This window comes from Mobula hypostoma, chromosome 5 (genome assembly GCF_963921235.1).
Source record: "Mobula hypostoma chromosome 5, sMobHyp1.1, whole genome shotgun sequence".
Classification (NCBI taxonomy): Eukaryota; Metazoa; Chordata; class Chondrichthyes; order Myliobatiformes; family Myliobatidae; genus Mobula; species Mobula hypostoma.
The window spans coordinates 123,562,448-123,578,495 of NC_086101.1; the positions used below are offsets into that span (position 1 = coordinate 123,562,448).

The 16,048-nt window shown below is 41.4% G+C and overlaps 1 protein-coding gene across 4 annotated transcripts in view; it reads left to right on the plus strand.

Annotated features, from left to right (window-relative positions):
• Positions 1 to 3,333, plus strand: part of cntln (centlein, centrosomal protein) — a 538,558-nt gene extending 535,225 nt beyond the window's left edge. For all 4 annotated transcript variants that reach the window (XM_063048921.1, XM_063048919.1, XM_063048920.1 and 1 more), the window contains one exon: positions 2,446 to 3,333. In XM_063048921.1, coding sequence (XP_062904991.1) covers positions 2,446 to 2,547 — 102 coding nt within the window. In that variant the 3' untranslated portion in view covers positions 2,548 to 3,333. The remainder of the gene's footprint in view (positions 1 to 2,445) is intronic.
• The last annotated feature ends 12,715 nt before the right edge of the window (positions 3,334 to 16,048 follow it).

Below are 16,048 nucleotides of genomic sequence, written 5' to 3' on the forward strand. Positions count from 1 at the left end.
TTTTCAATCTCTCTCCTATATGCTGATTCATCACCTCCTTTGATTCAGTCCACTCAGACTTAAAACGGCATTCGAGCTCTGCTCAGCCACAGAGTCATAAGTGTAGAGCAAGTAGAGCAGGAGACTAATCACACAGCCTTGTGGTACACCTGTGCTACTGGAGATTGTGGAGGAGATGTTGTTGCCAATCAGAACTGACTGATGTCTGCAAGTAAAGAACTCGAGGATCCAATTGCAAAATGAGGTATTGAGACCAAGGTCTTGAAGCTTATTGATTGGTTTTGAGGGGATTATAGTATTGAATGCCAACCTGTAGTCGATACGGAACATCCTGATGAATGCATCTTTGTTGTCCAGAAGTTTCAGGTTTGAATGAAAAGCCAATAAAATGACATCTGCTGTAGACCTGTTGTGCTGGTAGGCAAATTAGAGCAGATCCAAATTGCTTCTGAGGCAGGAGTTGGTATGTTTCATCACCAACCTCTCAAAACACTTCAGCACAGTGGGTGTCGTCATGGCTATCTCTCGAGGTTGAGGATGATGGTCTTCGTTCCGTACAGAGCGAAGACACCTGTGCATGTATTTGTTTAATGTGTACTTGATGTTGCACTCCAAGAAGCACACGATACTTCACAAATCAGCCAACTGATTCCAATGGCATGCAAACCACGACGATTGGAGCTGATGGATTTGTTGCAGCCTTCATCTGCCTTCATAGCCGTCGAGTTCAAAGTAACTTCGTCCACCTGTTCCACCGTTGAGGTCTTGGTTGGATAGTTCTTTGTCAGGGACCTGACCCTCGACCTTACCGCCATGAGTGACCCTACCAGGAGCATAGCTCCAGATGGCATCGCTCTCAGGATCTCAGGACCACACAAGCTTCTCCACCGTGACAAGGTGACGATCCACGGAGAAGACAGTGGATGTAAGTGCCACTGGATGATAGTTATTGAGGCAGGTTACTACATTCTTTGTATGCACCAGTATAATTGAAGCCTGCTTGAAGCAGGTGGGTACCTCAGATTGCTGAAGCGAGATGTTAAAGATATTGATGAACACTACAGCCAGTTAATCAGTACAGGTCTTTAACTGGTTTAGAGCAAGTGTTCACAGCATTTATGAGTGCAAGTGGTTTATTGCAAGAGGATTGAGTGCATGAGTCTGTTGAGGTGCCAAGGTGATCTGGAAATTTGTGACCACAGAGCAATTTCCAAGAAACTTCATTAGACTGATTCTTGGGATGGCAGTTCTGACAATTCAGAAGAGATTGGGTTGATTAGGCATGTGTTTACTGAAGTACAAAAAACAGGAAGGGAATCTCTCAGAAAACTTGAAACTAGACACAGACTAAACGTAGGCAGGAATGTTCCAGTTGGCTGGGGAGCACAGAACTGGGGGGGTTGGGGTTTGTAAGTCTCACTGGATAGTGCATGCTATTTAGAATTGGGTTAAGGAGAAATTTCATTCCGCAGACAGCAGTGAACCTGTGCAACTCACCACAGATGGCAAGGAGGATGCAGTGCCACAGCTAGAAGAGCCAATGCTACACTCTACCATCTGATGTAATTCCGGCATCCTGAGGCATTTCCACCAAGATAGACTGAACACAGAAAAGTACAGGGTGATCTTATGCTTCACTTCTGATGAAAGATTACCAGGCTGTTTTATATCTTTCCACAGGAGCTACATTGTTTGTTTTTTGTTGTTTCAGATTTTTAACAACTGCTTTCTTATGTATCATGTTCTAGAACTTTTCTTCCTCTCTCATCTCTTCTCAGTCACTTCCTTTTATTCATACCTTCTCTGGGCAGATCAGCTGTAATTAAAGAGTCTTCACCACCTTCTCTCAGTGGGCATACCACTACCCTATCAAAGATGTTCCCAAAGATACTCTACAGCTTAAGAGATGTTTGATTTCCAGTTCTGTTGAAAAATCATCAAACAAACATTAATTCTGTTTATCTCCTCACACTAGCTGCCTGACCTGCTCACTGTCTCCAGCATTCTCTGTTTGATTTCAGATTCCAACATGATATAGTTTTTTTTTGCTTCATGAATATAAAACACTTGGAAAGAAGGAACAGCTCATTTTTAAATCGGATATGAATTTTAAAGCGTTCCCTTTAGTTGATGACATGAGGAATGTGATCCAGAAGAGTGCAACAACTGGCGTGCTCATTATCAGAGGAATATGTAACTCGCCTTTTCATGTTTGAGATTGTAGAGACACAGTAGGGGGGATATTGGGAAAACTATACTGATTTAGGATATATAATGCAATTCTTTTAGCTTCTATTTTTGTTTCTTTCTGAATTTTACAATGAATATTAGCAGTTTTAATGTCCATTTTCCCTCAGTCATCATCCGGTTATAATCCTGAGACAAGGATGAAGTAAGTGATTTTCAATGTGTACTGCTTCACATTAATCCTTTCTTTTATTGCAGTTTCCGTGTGTCCCAGGTTTATTGGAAGCGTTGCTGGAAAAGATAGCAGAGAAAGAGAAACTAAATGAAGAATATGCTTTGCTCCCAAAGGAAGACTGTTAATGGGTTTTGCCTTTTCATCACCAAGTGGCAATGTACTGTAGCAGATGGGTTACAACAGAATACAATGGTGGTGTATTAATAAAATGAGACTGACTTTGTTATTGTCTACAGTGTCCAATCCTGTGATTATAGAAAATAAAAAGTGAAAATATTTCTCATTAGAATATGTATTTTTCTTCCCCTGAAGTCCAGGGATATAATTTAATAAATTAATTACTCCACAGCACATAAAAACATTTATTACATTTGATAGTAATATTAATATTTAGAGTATTTTTGATGAAACTTAAGCATTGATTGTTTCATATATTTAAGTTCTGAGTTGAGGAATTCTTTCTGAACTGCTCATTGAATGTCTTTTTTAAAATTTACTATTTGTAAATATTATTTATTTTGAAATGTAATCAAACTAACAGTGCAGCTGTCAATATTCTATCACAGATTTTATTACAAAATAATTGTGTCATGGTGTCTTTTTTAAGAAAGTATCATTCAGTATGGTGTGTAATAGTAGTTGATACATTTAATTAGTTTCTTGCCTTGTCCTCTAAATGTTTTAATTGGTTAATACTGAAAAATTATTTGAACGTTCTAAATTTTTTAATGTAATTATGAATTTGTACACTTGTGAAATTGTTTTTATGTCCCATCCTTCCAGTGGTGAATAATCCAGAAATAGAATTTCCATGCTTCAAAAATTTTCATGCGTATGTATTTCCCTGTGATGGGATCGTATCAATATAAAAACTATCTGATAAAGTAACACAAGTTATTTTTTTCCTGCAAATAGAACCGACTAATAAATTATCATTATAGAACCCTACCTATTTGGATAGTTAAGGCTGCATTTTTGGAGGCATCCCAAGCACGTCAACTCCAGCAATTTTACCCAGGTCAGAAATTAATGAATTTAGGTCCCATTTCACAGATGAGCATAAAATCTAAGCTGATGCACGCAGTGCCCCACTATTAAATGGGCAATACTGGGAGACCTTTGCAATGCCTGAGAAGAAGTATTGGGGTAATGTCAATGAGATTTACAGGAAGATGTTGTTTGGGTCAACTGCAGGTCATAACCAGGGACCACTGATCATGGATATTCTGCTTCATTAGCCCTAATACTGTACACCTCCTGGCAAAGATGTCTCCCTGCCACCCCCTGCAGCTTCCAATAGGGTTGGTTGGACCCCAATTTCTGTCCTTCCTCAGCCAAAAACTGCCCTTTTCTTCCAACTGTAGCTGTCTGCCAAGATCTGCCCTTATATTCCACTCTTTATCTATGGAGAGGAGTCCTGCAGGAGCTCTTTGGCAGGTGCATTCAGCGCTCTTACCAGCCTTTACTAATAGGATGAGTTGGAGGTTGACATTGCTGGTATCACACAGGTGGCAGCTATCCTCCCTGCTGAACCACTGGTGAAGATTTTGGATGCAGGGCAAGGTGCCATAGGTTGCTCTGATGAGGAAGCTGCGTCTGGCTTGTGGAATCTTCCATATGTTAGACCAGCTGAATGAGCTGTTGATGGTGTCTTCCCATGTTGTCAATCTTCCCTGGCTGCCGCACCACTGCCTTCACGCTGTAGCACTCCTGCTCTGCCCTCCTCTAATACTGTGGCTTTCTTTCTCTTTCTTCAAGGCCCTTCCCCAGCCAAGTCTTTCACATCCAGCCTGAACTCTGCTGACAACCTCTTGGTGCTGCAGCCTGCTGATAGTCTGGTCTACTTACAGCCAATATGGGTTGGGGCATTGGTGCTACTCACCAGCTCCTCATCTACGACCAGTCAAGTTTTCTGCTGCATCTACCCCAGGCTGGTGGATCTCCGTGGCAGCTGCAACATGTTCTTCCATGTCTGAGAAACACTGAGGCAGCCCCAGCCATTTCCAGACGTACAAGTTGGTTATCCCATCCATCCTACTGGCTGTTGATGAGGGAATTTTACACATTTTCAGGGGCCACATCACCTTTTGGTCCAGTGTGAACTGGTAGCACCACACTTTATACTTTCCAGGTAGTTGGCTCTGGTCGATTCTGGTCTGGCCCGCTGCAAGCTGTTTCTGTGCTACTTTTCTCATTTTACTTTCAGAGAGCTCTGCAGTGTATTGCCTCCCAAGGCTTGGATGGGCTGCCTGGTCACCAATAGGATTTACTCACCCCCTACAATAAAGGTGATGTCACTTCTGACTCCTTTTTGGAGGAGTAGGCTCTGCGACTTGGAGGGCTTGATCTTCATCCTTGCCCATGTCACTAGTTCGTAAAGCCTGTTCAGCAACCTTCTTGTGCATGCAGCCATCTGAAGGATGCTTGTGGCAGCATCCATGTAGCTTCTCAGTGAAGTAAGTCTCTGTCCTGACTGTAGTTTTATCCCACAAACCACCTGCCTTGCTCCAATAAGGATGATTTCGAAGACTGCCACAAACATCCCTTTGCAATGCCTACTTCAAGCTGCTGCCATCCAGTTGTAAAGTCTCGAAAAGAGAAGCCCATCTTGGAGGTCACTGAAGTTTGCATTCCAGGAACACATTGGAGTCAACAATGCTGTCTACCTGCTGAACAGAGCCTACTCCCGTTTGGATAAGCAGGGCTGCACTGTAAGGATCATGTGTTTTTGATTTCTCAAGTGCCTTCAATACCATACAGTCCTCATTGCTGGGTGGAAGGCTCCGTTCAATGCAGGTTGCCCTTCCATTATGTCCTGAATAATGAGCTACCTGACTGGCAGACCACAGTTTGTGCTGCTCCAGAGCTGTATGTCAGACATGGCCATGAGCAGCACTGGGGCCCCATAGGGTACAGTATTGGCTCCCTTCTGGTTTACTCTTGTGTACCTCAGACTTTAGATACAGCAGTGAGTCATGTCATCTGCAGAAATTCTCCGATGATGTAGCAATAGTTAGGTGTATAAAAAGAGGATAAGATGAAAGAGCTGATTGTGGACTTCAGGAAGGGTAAGACGAAGGAACACATACCAATCTGCATAGAAGGATTAGAAGCGGAGAGAGTGAGCAGTTTCAAATTCCTGGGTGTCAAGATCTCTGAGGATCTAACCTGGTCTCAACATATTGATGTAGCTATAAAGAAGGCAAGACAGCGGCTATACTTGATTAGGAGTTTGAAGAGATTTGGCATGTCAACAAATACACTCAAAAACTTCTGCGTTGTACTGTGGAGAACATTCTGACAGGCTGCATCACTGCTATGGGGAGGTACTGCACAGGACCGAAAGAAACTGTAGAGGGGTGTAAATCTAGTCAGCTCCGTCTTGGGCACTAGCCTACAAAGTACCCAGGACATCTTTAGGGAGCAGTGTCTCAGAAAGGCAGCGTCCATTATTAAGGACTTCCAGCACCCAAGTGATGCCCTTTTCTCACTGTACCTCAGGTAGGAGGTACAGAAGCCTGAAGGCACACACTCAGCGATTCAGGAACAGCTTCTTCCCCTCTGCCATCCGATTTCTAAATGGATATTGAATCTTTGGACACTACCTCACTTTTTTAAAAAAATATACAGTATTTCTGTTTTTACGCTTTTTTAATCTATTCCATATATGTAATTGATTTACTTCATTATTATTATTTTTATTTTTTTCTCTCTCTGCTAGACTATGTATTGCATTGAAATGCTGCTGCTAAGTTAACAAATTTCACATCACATGCCAGTGATAATAAACTTGGTTCTGAATGCAGGGCCCTGGTAAAGACTTTGTCAAGTGGTGGAAGTTGAATCATCCATAGCTCAACGTCAGTAAAGAAAAAGGAGATGGTGATGGACTTTACGAAGACCAAACCTGCACTGCCTCCTGATGCTATTGACAGTGAGGACGTGGATGTGGTGAGGACCTACAAGTACCTGGGGTTGCACCTGTATGACAGACTTGAGTGGAGCATTACAAGCACAGAGGCTGTGTACAAGAAGGGCTAGAGTCGCATTTTCTACCAGTCTGTTGTCGCCAGTACAATCGTCTTTGTGATGGTGTGCTGGGGCGATGGCATCAACACAGGTGATGCCAACAGGCTCAGTGAACTAACTAGAAAGGCTGGTTCTGTCAGAGAAGTCAACCTGGACATACTGGAGGCTGTGGTAGCACAAAGGATCCAAGGAAAATCCTAGCAATGCTGGACAGTGTTTCTCACACTCTGCATGCCACCTTGACTGAACAGAGGAGCACTTTCAGTCGTAGATTAGAACAACTGCACTGCTCCAAAGAGCACTATATGAGGTCATTTTTATCCTTGGCCATTAGGCTCTATAATGATTTAACCTATAGCCGGAGAAGTGATGATACCCTCTTGTTAGGCTATTATTAACCTCTGTTTACCAGAGCTCTGTTAAACTCTGTTTACCACACCCTGCTATCACAGACAATACTACCATCTGGATGATGTGAATGTGCATCCATTACTGCATAAAATTACGGTAAATCTTGTAATCTTTGACTTGTAAATCCTGTGTATCTTATTTTTAAGGTAACTTTTTTCTTATAATATTTGTATATCTGTGCCCTTGTAATGCTATTGTGACACCATAATTTCCTTTGGGATCAATAAAGTATCTATCTATCTAATCGGAAACCAGGCCTCTAATGCAGTCAGGAATGTAAAAGAACTCCATTGTAAATTTGATGAGCTGGTGAGGCACAGATCCACAGGCATTCACAGGATCCAGCCACATGACATGTACAGTTGAAGTCAGAAGTTTACATACACCTTAGCCAAATATATTTAAACTCAGTTTTTCACAATTCCTGACATTTAATCCTAGGAAACGTTCCCTGTCTTAGGTCAATTAGGATCACTACTATATTTTAAGAATGTGAAATGTCAGAATAATAGTAGAGAGAATGATTTATTTCAGCTTTTATTTCTTTCATCACTTTCCCAGTGGCTCAGAAGTTTAAATACACTTTGTTAGTATTTGGTAGCATTGCCTTTAAATTGTTTAACTTGGGTCAAACTTTTTGGTTAGCTTTCCACAAGCTTCTCACGGTAAGTTGCTGGAATTTTGTTCCATTCCTCCAGACAGAACTGGTGTAACTGAGTCAGGTTTGTAGGCCTCCTTGCTTGAACATGCTTTTTCAGTTCTGCCCACAAATTTTCTATTGGATTGAGGTTAGAAAATGATGTCAAGTCTGGTTCATCCTTGGGAGCAATTTCCAAATGCCTGAAGGTACCACGTTCATCTGTACAAACAGTAGTAAGCAAGTATAAACACCATGGGATCACGCAGCCATTATACCGCTCAGGAAGGAGGTGCATTCTGTCTCCTATAGATGAACGTACTTTGGCGCAAAAAGTGCAAATCAATCCCAGAACAACAGCAAAAGACCTTGTGAAGATGCTGGAGGAAACAGGTAGACAAGTATCTATATCCACAGTAAAACGAGTCCTATATCGACATAACCTGAAAGGCTGCTCAGCAAGGAAGAAGCCACTGCTCCAAAACCACCATAAAAAAGCCAGACTTCAGTTTGCAAGTGCACATGGGGATAAAGATCTTACTTTTTGGAGAAAGGTCCTCTGGTCTGATGAAACAAAAATTGCACTGTTTGGCCATAATGACAATTATTATGTTTGGAGGAAAAAGGGTGAGGCTTGCAAGCCAAAGAACACCATCCCAACCGTGAAGTGTGGGGGTGCTTTGCTGCAGGAGGGACTGGTGCACTTCACAGAATAGATGGCATCATCAGGAAGGAAAATTATGTGGATATATTGAAGCAACATCTCAAGACATCAGCCAGGAAGTTAAAGCTCCTTCGCAAATGGGTCTTCCAAATGGACAATGACCCCAAGCATACCTCCAAAGTTGTGGCAAAATTGCTTAAGGACAATAAAGTCAAGGTATTGGAGTGGTCATCACGAAGTCCTGACCTCATCCAATAGAAAATTTGTGGGCAGAACTGAAAAAGTGTGTGCGAGCAAGGAGACCTACAAACCTGAGTCAGTTACACCAGTTCTGTCTGGAGGAATGAAAGAAAGTTCCAGCAACTTACTGTGAGAAGCTTGTGGAAGGCTGACCAAAATGTTTGACCAAAGTTAAGCAATTTAAAGGCAATGCTACCAAATACTAACAAAGTGTATGTAAACTTCTGAGCCACTGGGAAAGTGATGAAAAAAATAAAAGCTGAAATAAATCATTCTCTCTACTATTATTCTGACATTTCACATTCTTAAAATAAAATAGTGATCTTAACTGACTTAAGACAGGAAATGTCTTCTAGGATTAAATGTCAGGAATTGTGAAAAACTGAGTTTAAATGTATTTGTCTAAGGTGTATGTAAATTTCTGACTTCAACTGTAGGTCACCTTTCTCACCCTTGGCTCATTGGATCTGGATCCTTGTCAATGATGCATGCTCCACACATCCCAGGAAGCTTGGAACTCTGTCTTCTGACAGCTGGTGTCAATGTATCCATTGCCCATGAGGTAGATGGTCATCCTTTTAACTGTGACAGAGAAGAAGATTTTCCCCTGGATCTTCAGCAGTGCAATGCTCCTGAACTGGAGTTCTGCTGTTTGGGGATGAACACCGCCTCAGCTCTTTCCCACTCTGATGCAATGCACTGTATTTACTAGACAGTTCTCATAAGGTTCTACAGGATCTTTAGCACACGAAGTCAGTTCTTGTAGAGCTTGTAAGGAATTCATTTTGGACCTGATGCTGACCTTGCCTTTTTGATTACTTCTCTGACTAATTTAGCCTGGGGAGGGGAGGTGTCTAACTGGATGGTAGGAGGAGCAGGAAGTGGAACATACCCTGGTGATCCAAGGGAAGTGTCCTGGCTGAATCACTCTACTGGTCCATGATGTACTGCTCCAGCTCCTCTTTCATGGCTTCCAGCTTCATTGTCTTTTTATCTTCCAAAAGCTGTCAGGTGTATTGAAGGGATTGTTGAAGAAGCTGGTTCTCTTTCCTCCTCCTTTCTCTTGTGCTTACAAATGCGCTCTGCCCTATCTAGTAATATGCTGAGACCGCTGTCCAGCCTCTTCCATTGGGCCATTTTGTTCACCTTTGGCCACTTGATCTTGCGCCTTCTTCCTGGTTTCCTCTTCTTAGCTTTGCAGCGTGGCTCCACAGATAGGGAGATGTCAGAGGACCAATGATGAGGTAATACTACACTGTCAAAGAAGCTGAATACAAGGATTCCTTCTGTCTGATGATTGGTAACAAATATAAAGCTCTTATGGTTTTAGCTCTTCCACAGAGTAGGCAGTCAATAAATGTGAGATATCAAAATTAAGTTCCTCGTCTTGCTTCAAATTTAGTTTGGAAGTTTCTTGCCTCCTTCAGTGGAAGTGAAACAGCTATTTCTTACTTTACAGCTTTGTTTCCACAATTGAACTTTGCTGCATCTCTGACACTTGATGAAGAGTCTGTGGTGCACCTTTCAGTAGTTAATTTTATTTAATATCAGTAATTTTTGAGACCTTGGTTAGTTTTGGTAAATGGAAATATTAAAGTTCAGGTAGGAAGATTCAAAATTAAAATTTCAAATTGCATGTTCTATCGTGTTTTCTTTGAAGCTGAGCTCCATTACCATTTTTTTATAAAGCCACATATAAAGGAGTTAGATAATTTACAAAAATCTACACATTTTTGAGTATGGGATCAGTTCCACTAAAGCAAGCTGACCTGCAGCTAAAGAAAATGACACAACCTTTCTCTTAACCACTTCTATGAAAATGATGTCAATTTTTTTCTTTCTTTTGTCTAATAAAGAATTAGCTGAGATTTCAAGCTCTTGAAGCATAGGGACTAATTTACCCAGGATCTAGCAAGTTTCCCCAGTGGTTAATTAGCATTAATTAACATGGTTTCCATCTTTTCCCCAAATCAATATTCTATTATAAATATGCAAGTGCACAAACTCAGTAATATTTCAAATCTAAGATAAGTTTAAAGTAGGTCAAGGTGCATATGCAATCTTGGAACCCTGTATTCATCAGTGACATTTGTTACAGGACTCGCTCCATTACTAGGTATTACTTTTTGTCACAAAATTGATCTCCTTAATATGCCTTGCAGGTTTCAGCAAGATGCAATACTATTTATGTGACAAGCAATGCTCAAATCTGTTTCTTGATCCCTGAGGTTTAATTAAACAGTTCCCTACATGCTGAAGTAGAGTGAACAGGTTAAACAGATTTCAAACAAGTATCTGGTGGAGGCAAGCTATGAGGCCATGGTGAAAGGACATCTAATTCAACATTCTGTGCAAGAATGAAAGGTAAATCCATCTAAAGACTAAAACGATTACAATATCACTTGTAATATACAAGGTGTCCACAAGTGCAAATTTCTTGACTAAGCAAGCAATGGTTAACTTAAAATGAAAGCTTTCTTAAAAATTGTGTTGAGGCATGTTTTCTTGACATGGTGGAGCTATTTTAACCCTCATAGTGAAAGAAGCAATCTCTTCTATAAAAGCTTAGTTTTTAAATGGATAAATATCGGGGGTAATATGTGGTATGGCATAATTGGTATTAAAATGTATATGTTAAATCAAACATTGAGCTATCAAATGTAAATTAGTAGTTCAGGTTAGGCTAGGTTTAGGTTATATTTAAATTCATATTTGTTGCTTTTGGTTGAGATAGTTGCTAGTTTTATTGGATATACCTAATCATTGGTGAACAATGGACCATATACTGTGCACAGATAATATGTTAATGCTTGTGGTATAAAGCATTCCCTCTTCCTGGTTAAGCACAGAATTAGAATTTTTGCAGTAAAGGGGAGGGAAGTATATTCTCTGGTGGTTGTAAAAGACTTTACTTGGAGTGGCTTTGATATAATGAAGTCTTGTGTGACTGGTGAACCAAAATGCCTATCAGTGTTATGTGAATAATTTTCAGGTGTTAAAGAAAAAATGCCCAGGGTCATTATTTTAATGTACTCAAGGTTTCTTTGGCCTAATTGATTTTAAATCTTTTGATTACAGTAAGTAAACAGATATGCCACAGTTTTGGTTAAACAAAATATGCTAAAATCTAACAAATATTTTTCCTGTTCCTTTTGCTCCTTTTTTATTTGCAAGTTTCTGATGGAAACATTGAGTTATGGATGGCATTGTAGTGGTTTGCTATTGTGGTTGTTTTTGTATGGTTGATGGCTTGTCACATAGCTGTGATAGGCACCTTTGTACTTTCACAGAGCAAGGGGAGCTGAGGGAAGGGATCAGAGTGTGGAGGTGCATTTGAGGAGCTTGAGGAAAACAATGTAGAAAAGGTTGTTTTATATGTATCCATGTGTGTTGTCAGAGTGTGTGTGTACTGCAGATGTGCTTAGTTAGTGCAGAAAAGCTTCATCTTCAGATGTCTTGGTCCTCCTTGCTAGTGATCCAAGATCTTTCTTTACCAAGACAATGTTGTAACTAGTGTACAATAGCAACTTGCATTAAAAGAATTCATGCAAGGGCATCCCACATTCCTTAGAAATTGATTTTAGGCAAGCCTTCCTCAATTCTTCAGTATTGCCAAAGAAGAGGAGATCCTTTTTTCATATCAGCAGAACCATCTCTCCCAGTGAAGATTGCAAAGATTCACTAACACTCTGAAGCTTTCTAATTGGCCTCTCACTGTGTAGGAATGATCTGATGGAGGTTATCAGATAAACACTATATCCTAGGAGTTTAGAGAGGGAGAGGTGATCTCATTCAAGCATACAAAACTTTGACAGATCTTGATACAGTGAGAATGTTTCTCAGGCTAGGGTGTCAAGAATTATGGTTCAGAGTCTCAATCAGGACAACTGAATTACAAGATGCCGCCAGTCTTCGTCAGCGACGTTCTGTGGGCTGTAGGAAATTGTCCCAAAATTTCTCTTAAATATATATCTTTTGAATTACTTTCACTGTAGTCTGCAACATGTCACAGCCCTCCAAGCAATGAACTTTTAAATCAACTCAAAGATCTTCATATCTCAAGATCAACTGAAGAACCCAGACCAGTCAGGCACGGCACTTTTAAGGTTCATCGCCATGGCTGAAAACAAGGTGGGGGAAGGGGTGCAGGTACTCTAAGCTAGGCTGAAACTTGGAGGCATGAGGCCTTCACTACCCAGCATCTTGTTGGCAAATTTATTGATGCTGGAGAGCAAAATGAGGACCTGAGGGCAAGAGTGCTGTATCGGAGAGAGCTGAGAGTCTGTTCCATTGTATGCTTTATTGGAACTTGGCTTTCTCTGGGCTCACCAGACTCAGCAGTCAAACCAGAAGGATTCTTAAATCACAAAATGTACCGAACTGATTTGGGAAAGACAGAAGGAGGAGGTGTGTGTTTTATGATAAACTCTCGTTGATGCTCCACTGTGGCAGTTTTGTCAAATTCATGTGTCCCTGTCCTTGAACACCTAATGATCAAATGCTGACTGTTCTATTTACCAAGGGAGTTCTCATCCATAATCCAGATCGCAGTTCAGATCCTACTAACGGCCAACTATAATCAAGTGTTCGCGAGACTGCATGATGTAGTCTTGACATAAAAAACAGCCCATCCTGACGCACTTCAACTCATTGTCAGAGACTTCAACTAGGCTTGTTTGAAGAAAACCCCACCCAAATGCCATCAGCATATAATCTGTAGCTCCAGAGCTCCCAACACACTAGACTACTGTTCTACTAAGATAAGGAATGCCTGCCATTCAATGCCAAGACCTCATTTCGGTAAATCTGGTCACTTGGCTGGCCTTCTCCTACCTACATATAGCAGAGGCTAAAGTGCAAAGCTCTAGAGATTAGGACAACAAAGAGGTAGTCGTGGGAGCGGCTGCAGGATTGCTTCGAGTCAATGATCTGGGAAGTTTTCAAGCACTTATCTAGAGATCTGAATGAATACACCATGGTTGTAACAGGCTTTATTAAGACAGCTATAGATGAGTGTGTTCCCACTAAGTCATTCAGAGTCTCCCTCTATCAAACGCCCTGGGTGAACCATGAGATCTAAAATCTGCTGAGGGCCAGATCAGAGGCATTCAAGTCTGGAGACCAAGAAAATTATAAGACGATCAGGTACCATCTCCAGAAAACCATCTCACAGGTGAAGTGGCAATTCTGGACCAAACCTGAATCAATGAGGGATGAGCGACTGCTGTGGCAGCGCTTGAATGTTACACCTCTTATAAAGTTAAATCAGGCAACATGGGTGACAGAAGGGCTTTGCTTCTAGATGAGCTCAATGCCTTCTATGCTTGCTTTGAACGTCATCTCCCACACCCCACAATGATCCTATGATCCCAGTCTCTGAAGCCGAAGAAAAGGATCCAGACCGGACGGGGTACCTGGCCACATCTAAAGTCCTGTGCTGATCAATTGGCTGGTGTGTTCACTGAGATCTTTAACCTCTTGCTTCAGTGTGTGGTATCCTCCTGCAGGCTTCAGTTATACCAATGTCCAAGAAGAGCATAGTGACCTGTCTCAATGACTATCACGCAGTTGCAATTATAGCCACAGTGACAGAGTGTTTTGAGAGGTTGGTGATGAAACTTCCCAGCTCCTGCCTGAGAGGAGACTTGGATCCACTCTAATTTGCCTACCAGAGCAATAGGTCTACAGCAGATGCCATCTCATTGGCTCTTCACTTAATCCTGGAAAAGGTGTATACATCAGCTGCTCCTCATCGACTACAGCTAGGCATTCAACACTCAGAGTTAATCAATAAATTCAAGACCTTGGTATCACTACCTCCTTGTGCAATTGGAATCTGGATTTCCTCACTTGTAGACTCCAGTCAGTTTGGATTGGCAACAACATCTCCTTCATGATCCCTATCAGCACAGGTGCACCACAAGGCTGTGTGCTTAACCCCGTGCTCTACTTGCATTACACTTGTAACTGTGTAGCTAAGCATAGCTCAAATGCCATATTCAAGTTTGCTGATGACACCACTGTCATGGGCTGAATCAAAGGTGGTGATGAATCAGCATACAGCAGAGAGATTGAAAATCTGACTGAGTGGTGTCATAACAACAACAACTTCTCACTCAATGTCAGCAAAATCAAGAAACTGATTATAGACTTCAGAACAGGGAAACCAGAAGTCTGTGAGCCAGTCCTCAAAGGACCTGTCCTGGGCCCAGCACATATGTGCAATTGTGAAGAAAGCACTCAACACTTCTACTTCCTTAGGAGTTTGTGGAGGTTCAGCAAGACATCTAAAATGTTTACAAACCTCTTTAGATGTGTAGTGAAGCGTATATTGACTGGCTGCATCTCAACCTGGTATGGAAACACCCGTGCCCTTGAATGAAAAATCCTTCAAAAAACTGTGGATTCAGCCCAATACATTCACAGGTGAAGCCCTCTCAACCATTGAGCACGCCTACAAGAAGCACTGCCATAGGAGGGCAGCGTGCAACATCAGGGATACACACCAGCCAGCTCATGCTCTCTTATCGCTGCTGCCAATCAGGTAGAAAGTACAAGAGCCTCAGGACTCGCACTATCGGGTTCGAGAACAGTTAGTACCCTTCAGTCTATCAAGCTCTTGAACAGAAGGGGAAAACTTCACTTGCCAATCCATTGAAATGTTCCCACAGCCAGTGGACTCACTTTCAAGGACACTTCATCCCATGTTCTTTGTACCATTTTGTTGTCTTCTGCACTCTGGCTGAATGCCCTAGACAGATGGTCTTTCATTGATCCTATTATAGCTACTATTGTATAGATTTGTAATGTGTGCCCACAAGAAAATGAATCTCAGGGTTGTATATGTACATATGTGACATATATTTACTTTGATAATAACATTTTCTTTGAACTTTGAGAGAAAAAAATCATCTCTCTGAAGGGAATGAACCTAAGAATGTTTTGCCCAAAAGGACCATGGAACCTCAGTCACTGAATATATTCAAGCCAAAGAGCAACAGATTTTTTTTTTGCTATCAAGTGATGTGAAGTTTGTACGAAATAACAGAACTGAGCAGAAAGAGACACAAGAGATTCTGCAGATGTTGGAAATCTTGTGTAACACACACAAAATGCTGGAGGAACTTAGCAGATCAGGGAATATCTATGGAGGGGAATAAATAGTCATCGTTTTGGGCCAAGACCCTTCCTTAGACCAGCTGAGTTCCCCAAGCACTGAGCTTAAAGGTCAGCCACAATTTTATTAACTGGTGGAGGACATTCAAAGAGCCAAGTAGCCTACTTTTACTACTATTTCTTACCTTCAGTCTGGTTTGGCAATCCCCTTCTGCTAAAGGCTGGTACCACAGCTAACTCACAGCCAGAGTGACCTCCGGGATACATTTGGACTTCTGTGATTATTTCCAAGTTAGTTTTAACTTTGATTTTTTGGTTCCCTGGAGATCACATTGTTTTGTATGAGTTGGGATTCTCCTCATTGTGATATACATTATTGAAACTGACTGGACCAGTTGTTCTAATTTCCTGCAACATTCAACATCAGCAAAACAAAAGAGCTGATTGTGGACTTCAGGAAGGGTAAAACAAAGGAACACATACTAATCCTCATAGAGGGATCAGAAGTGGAGAGAGTGAGCAGCGTCAA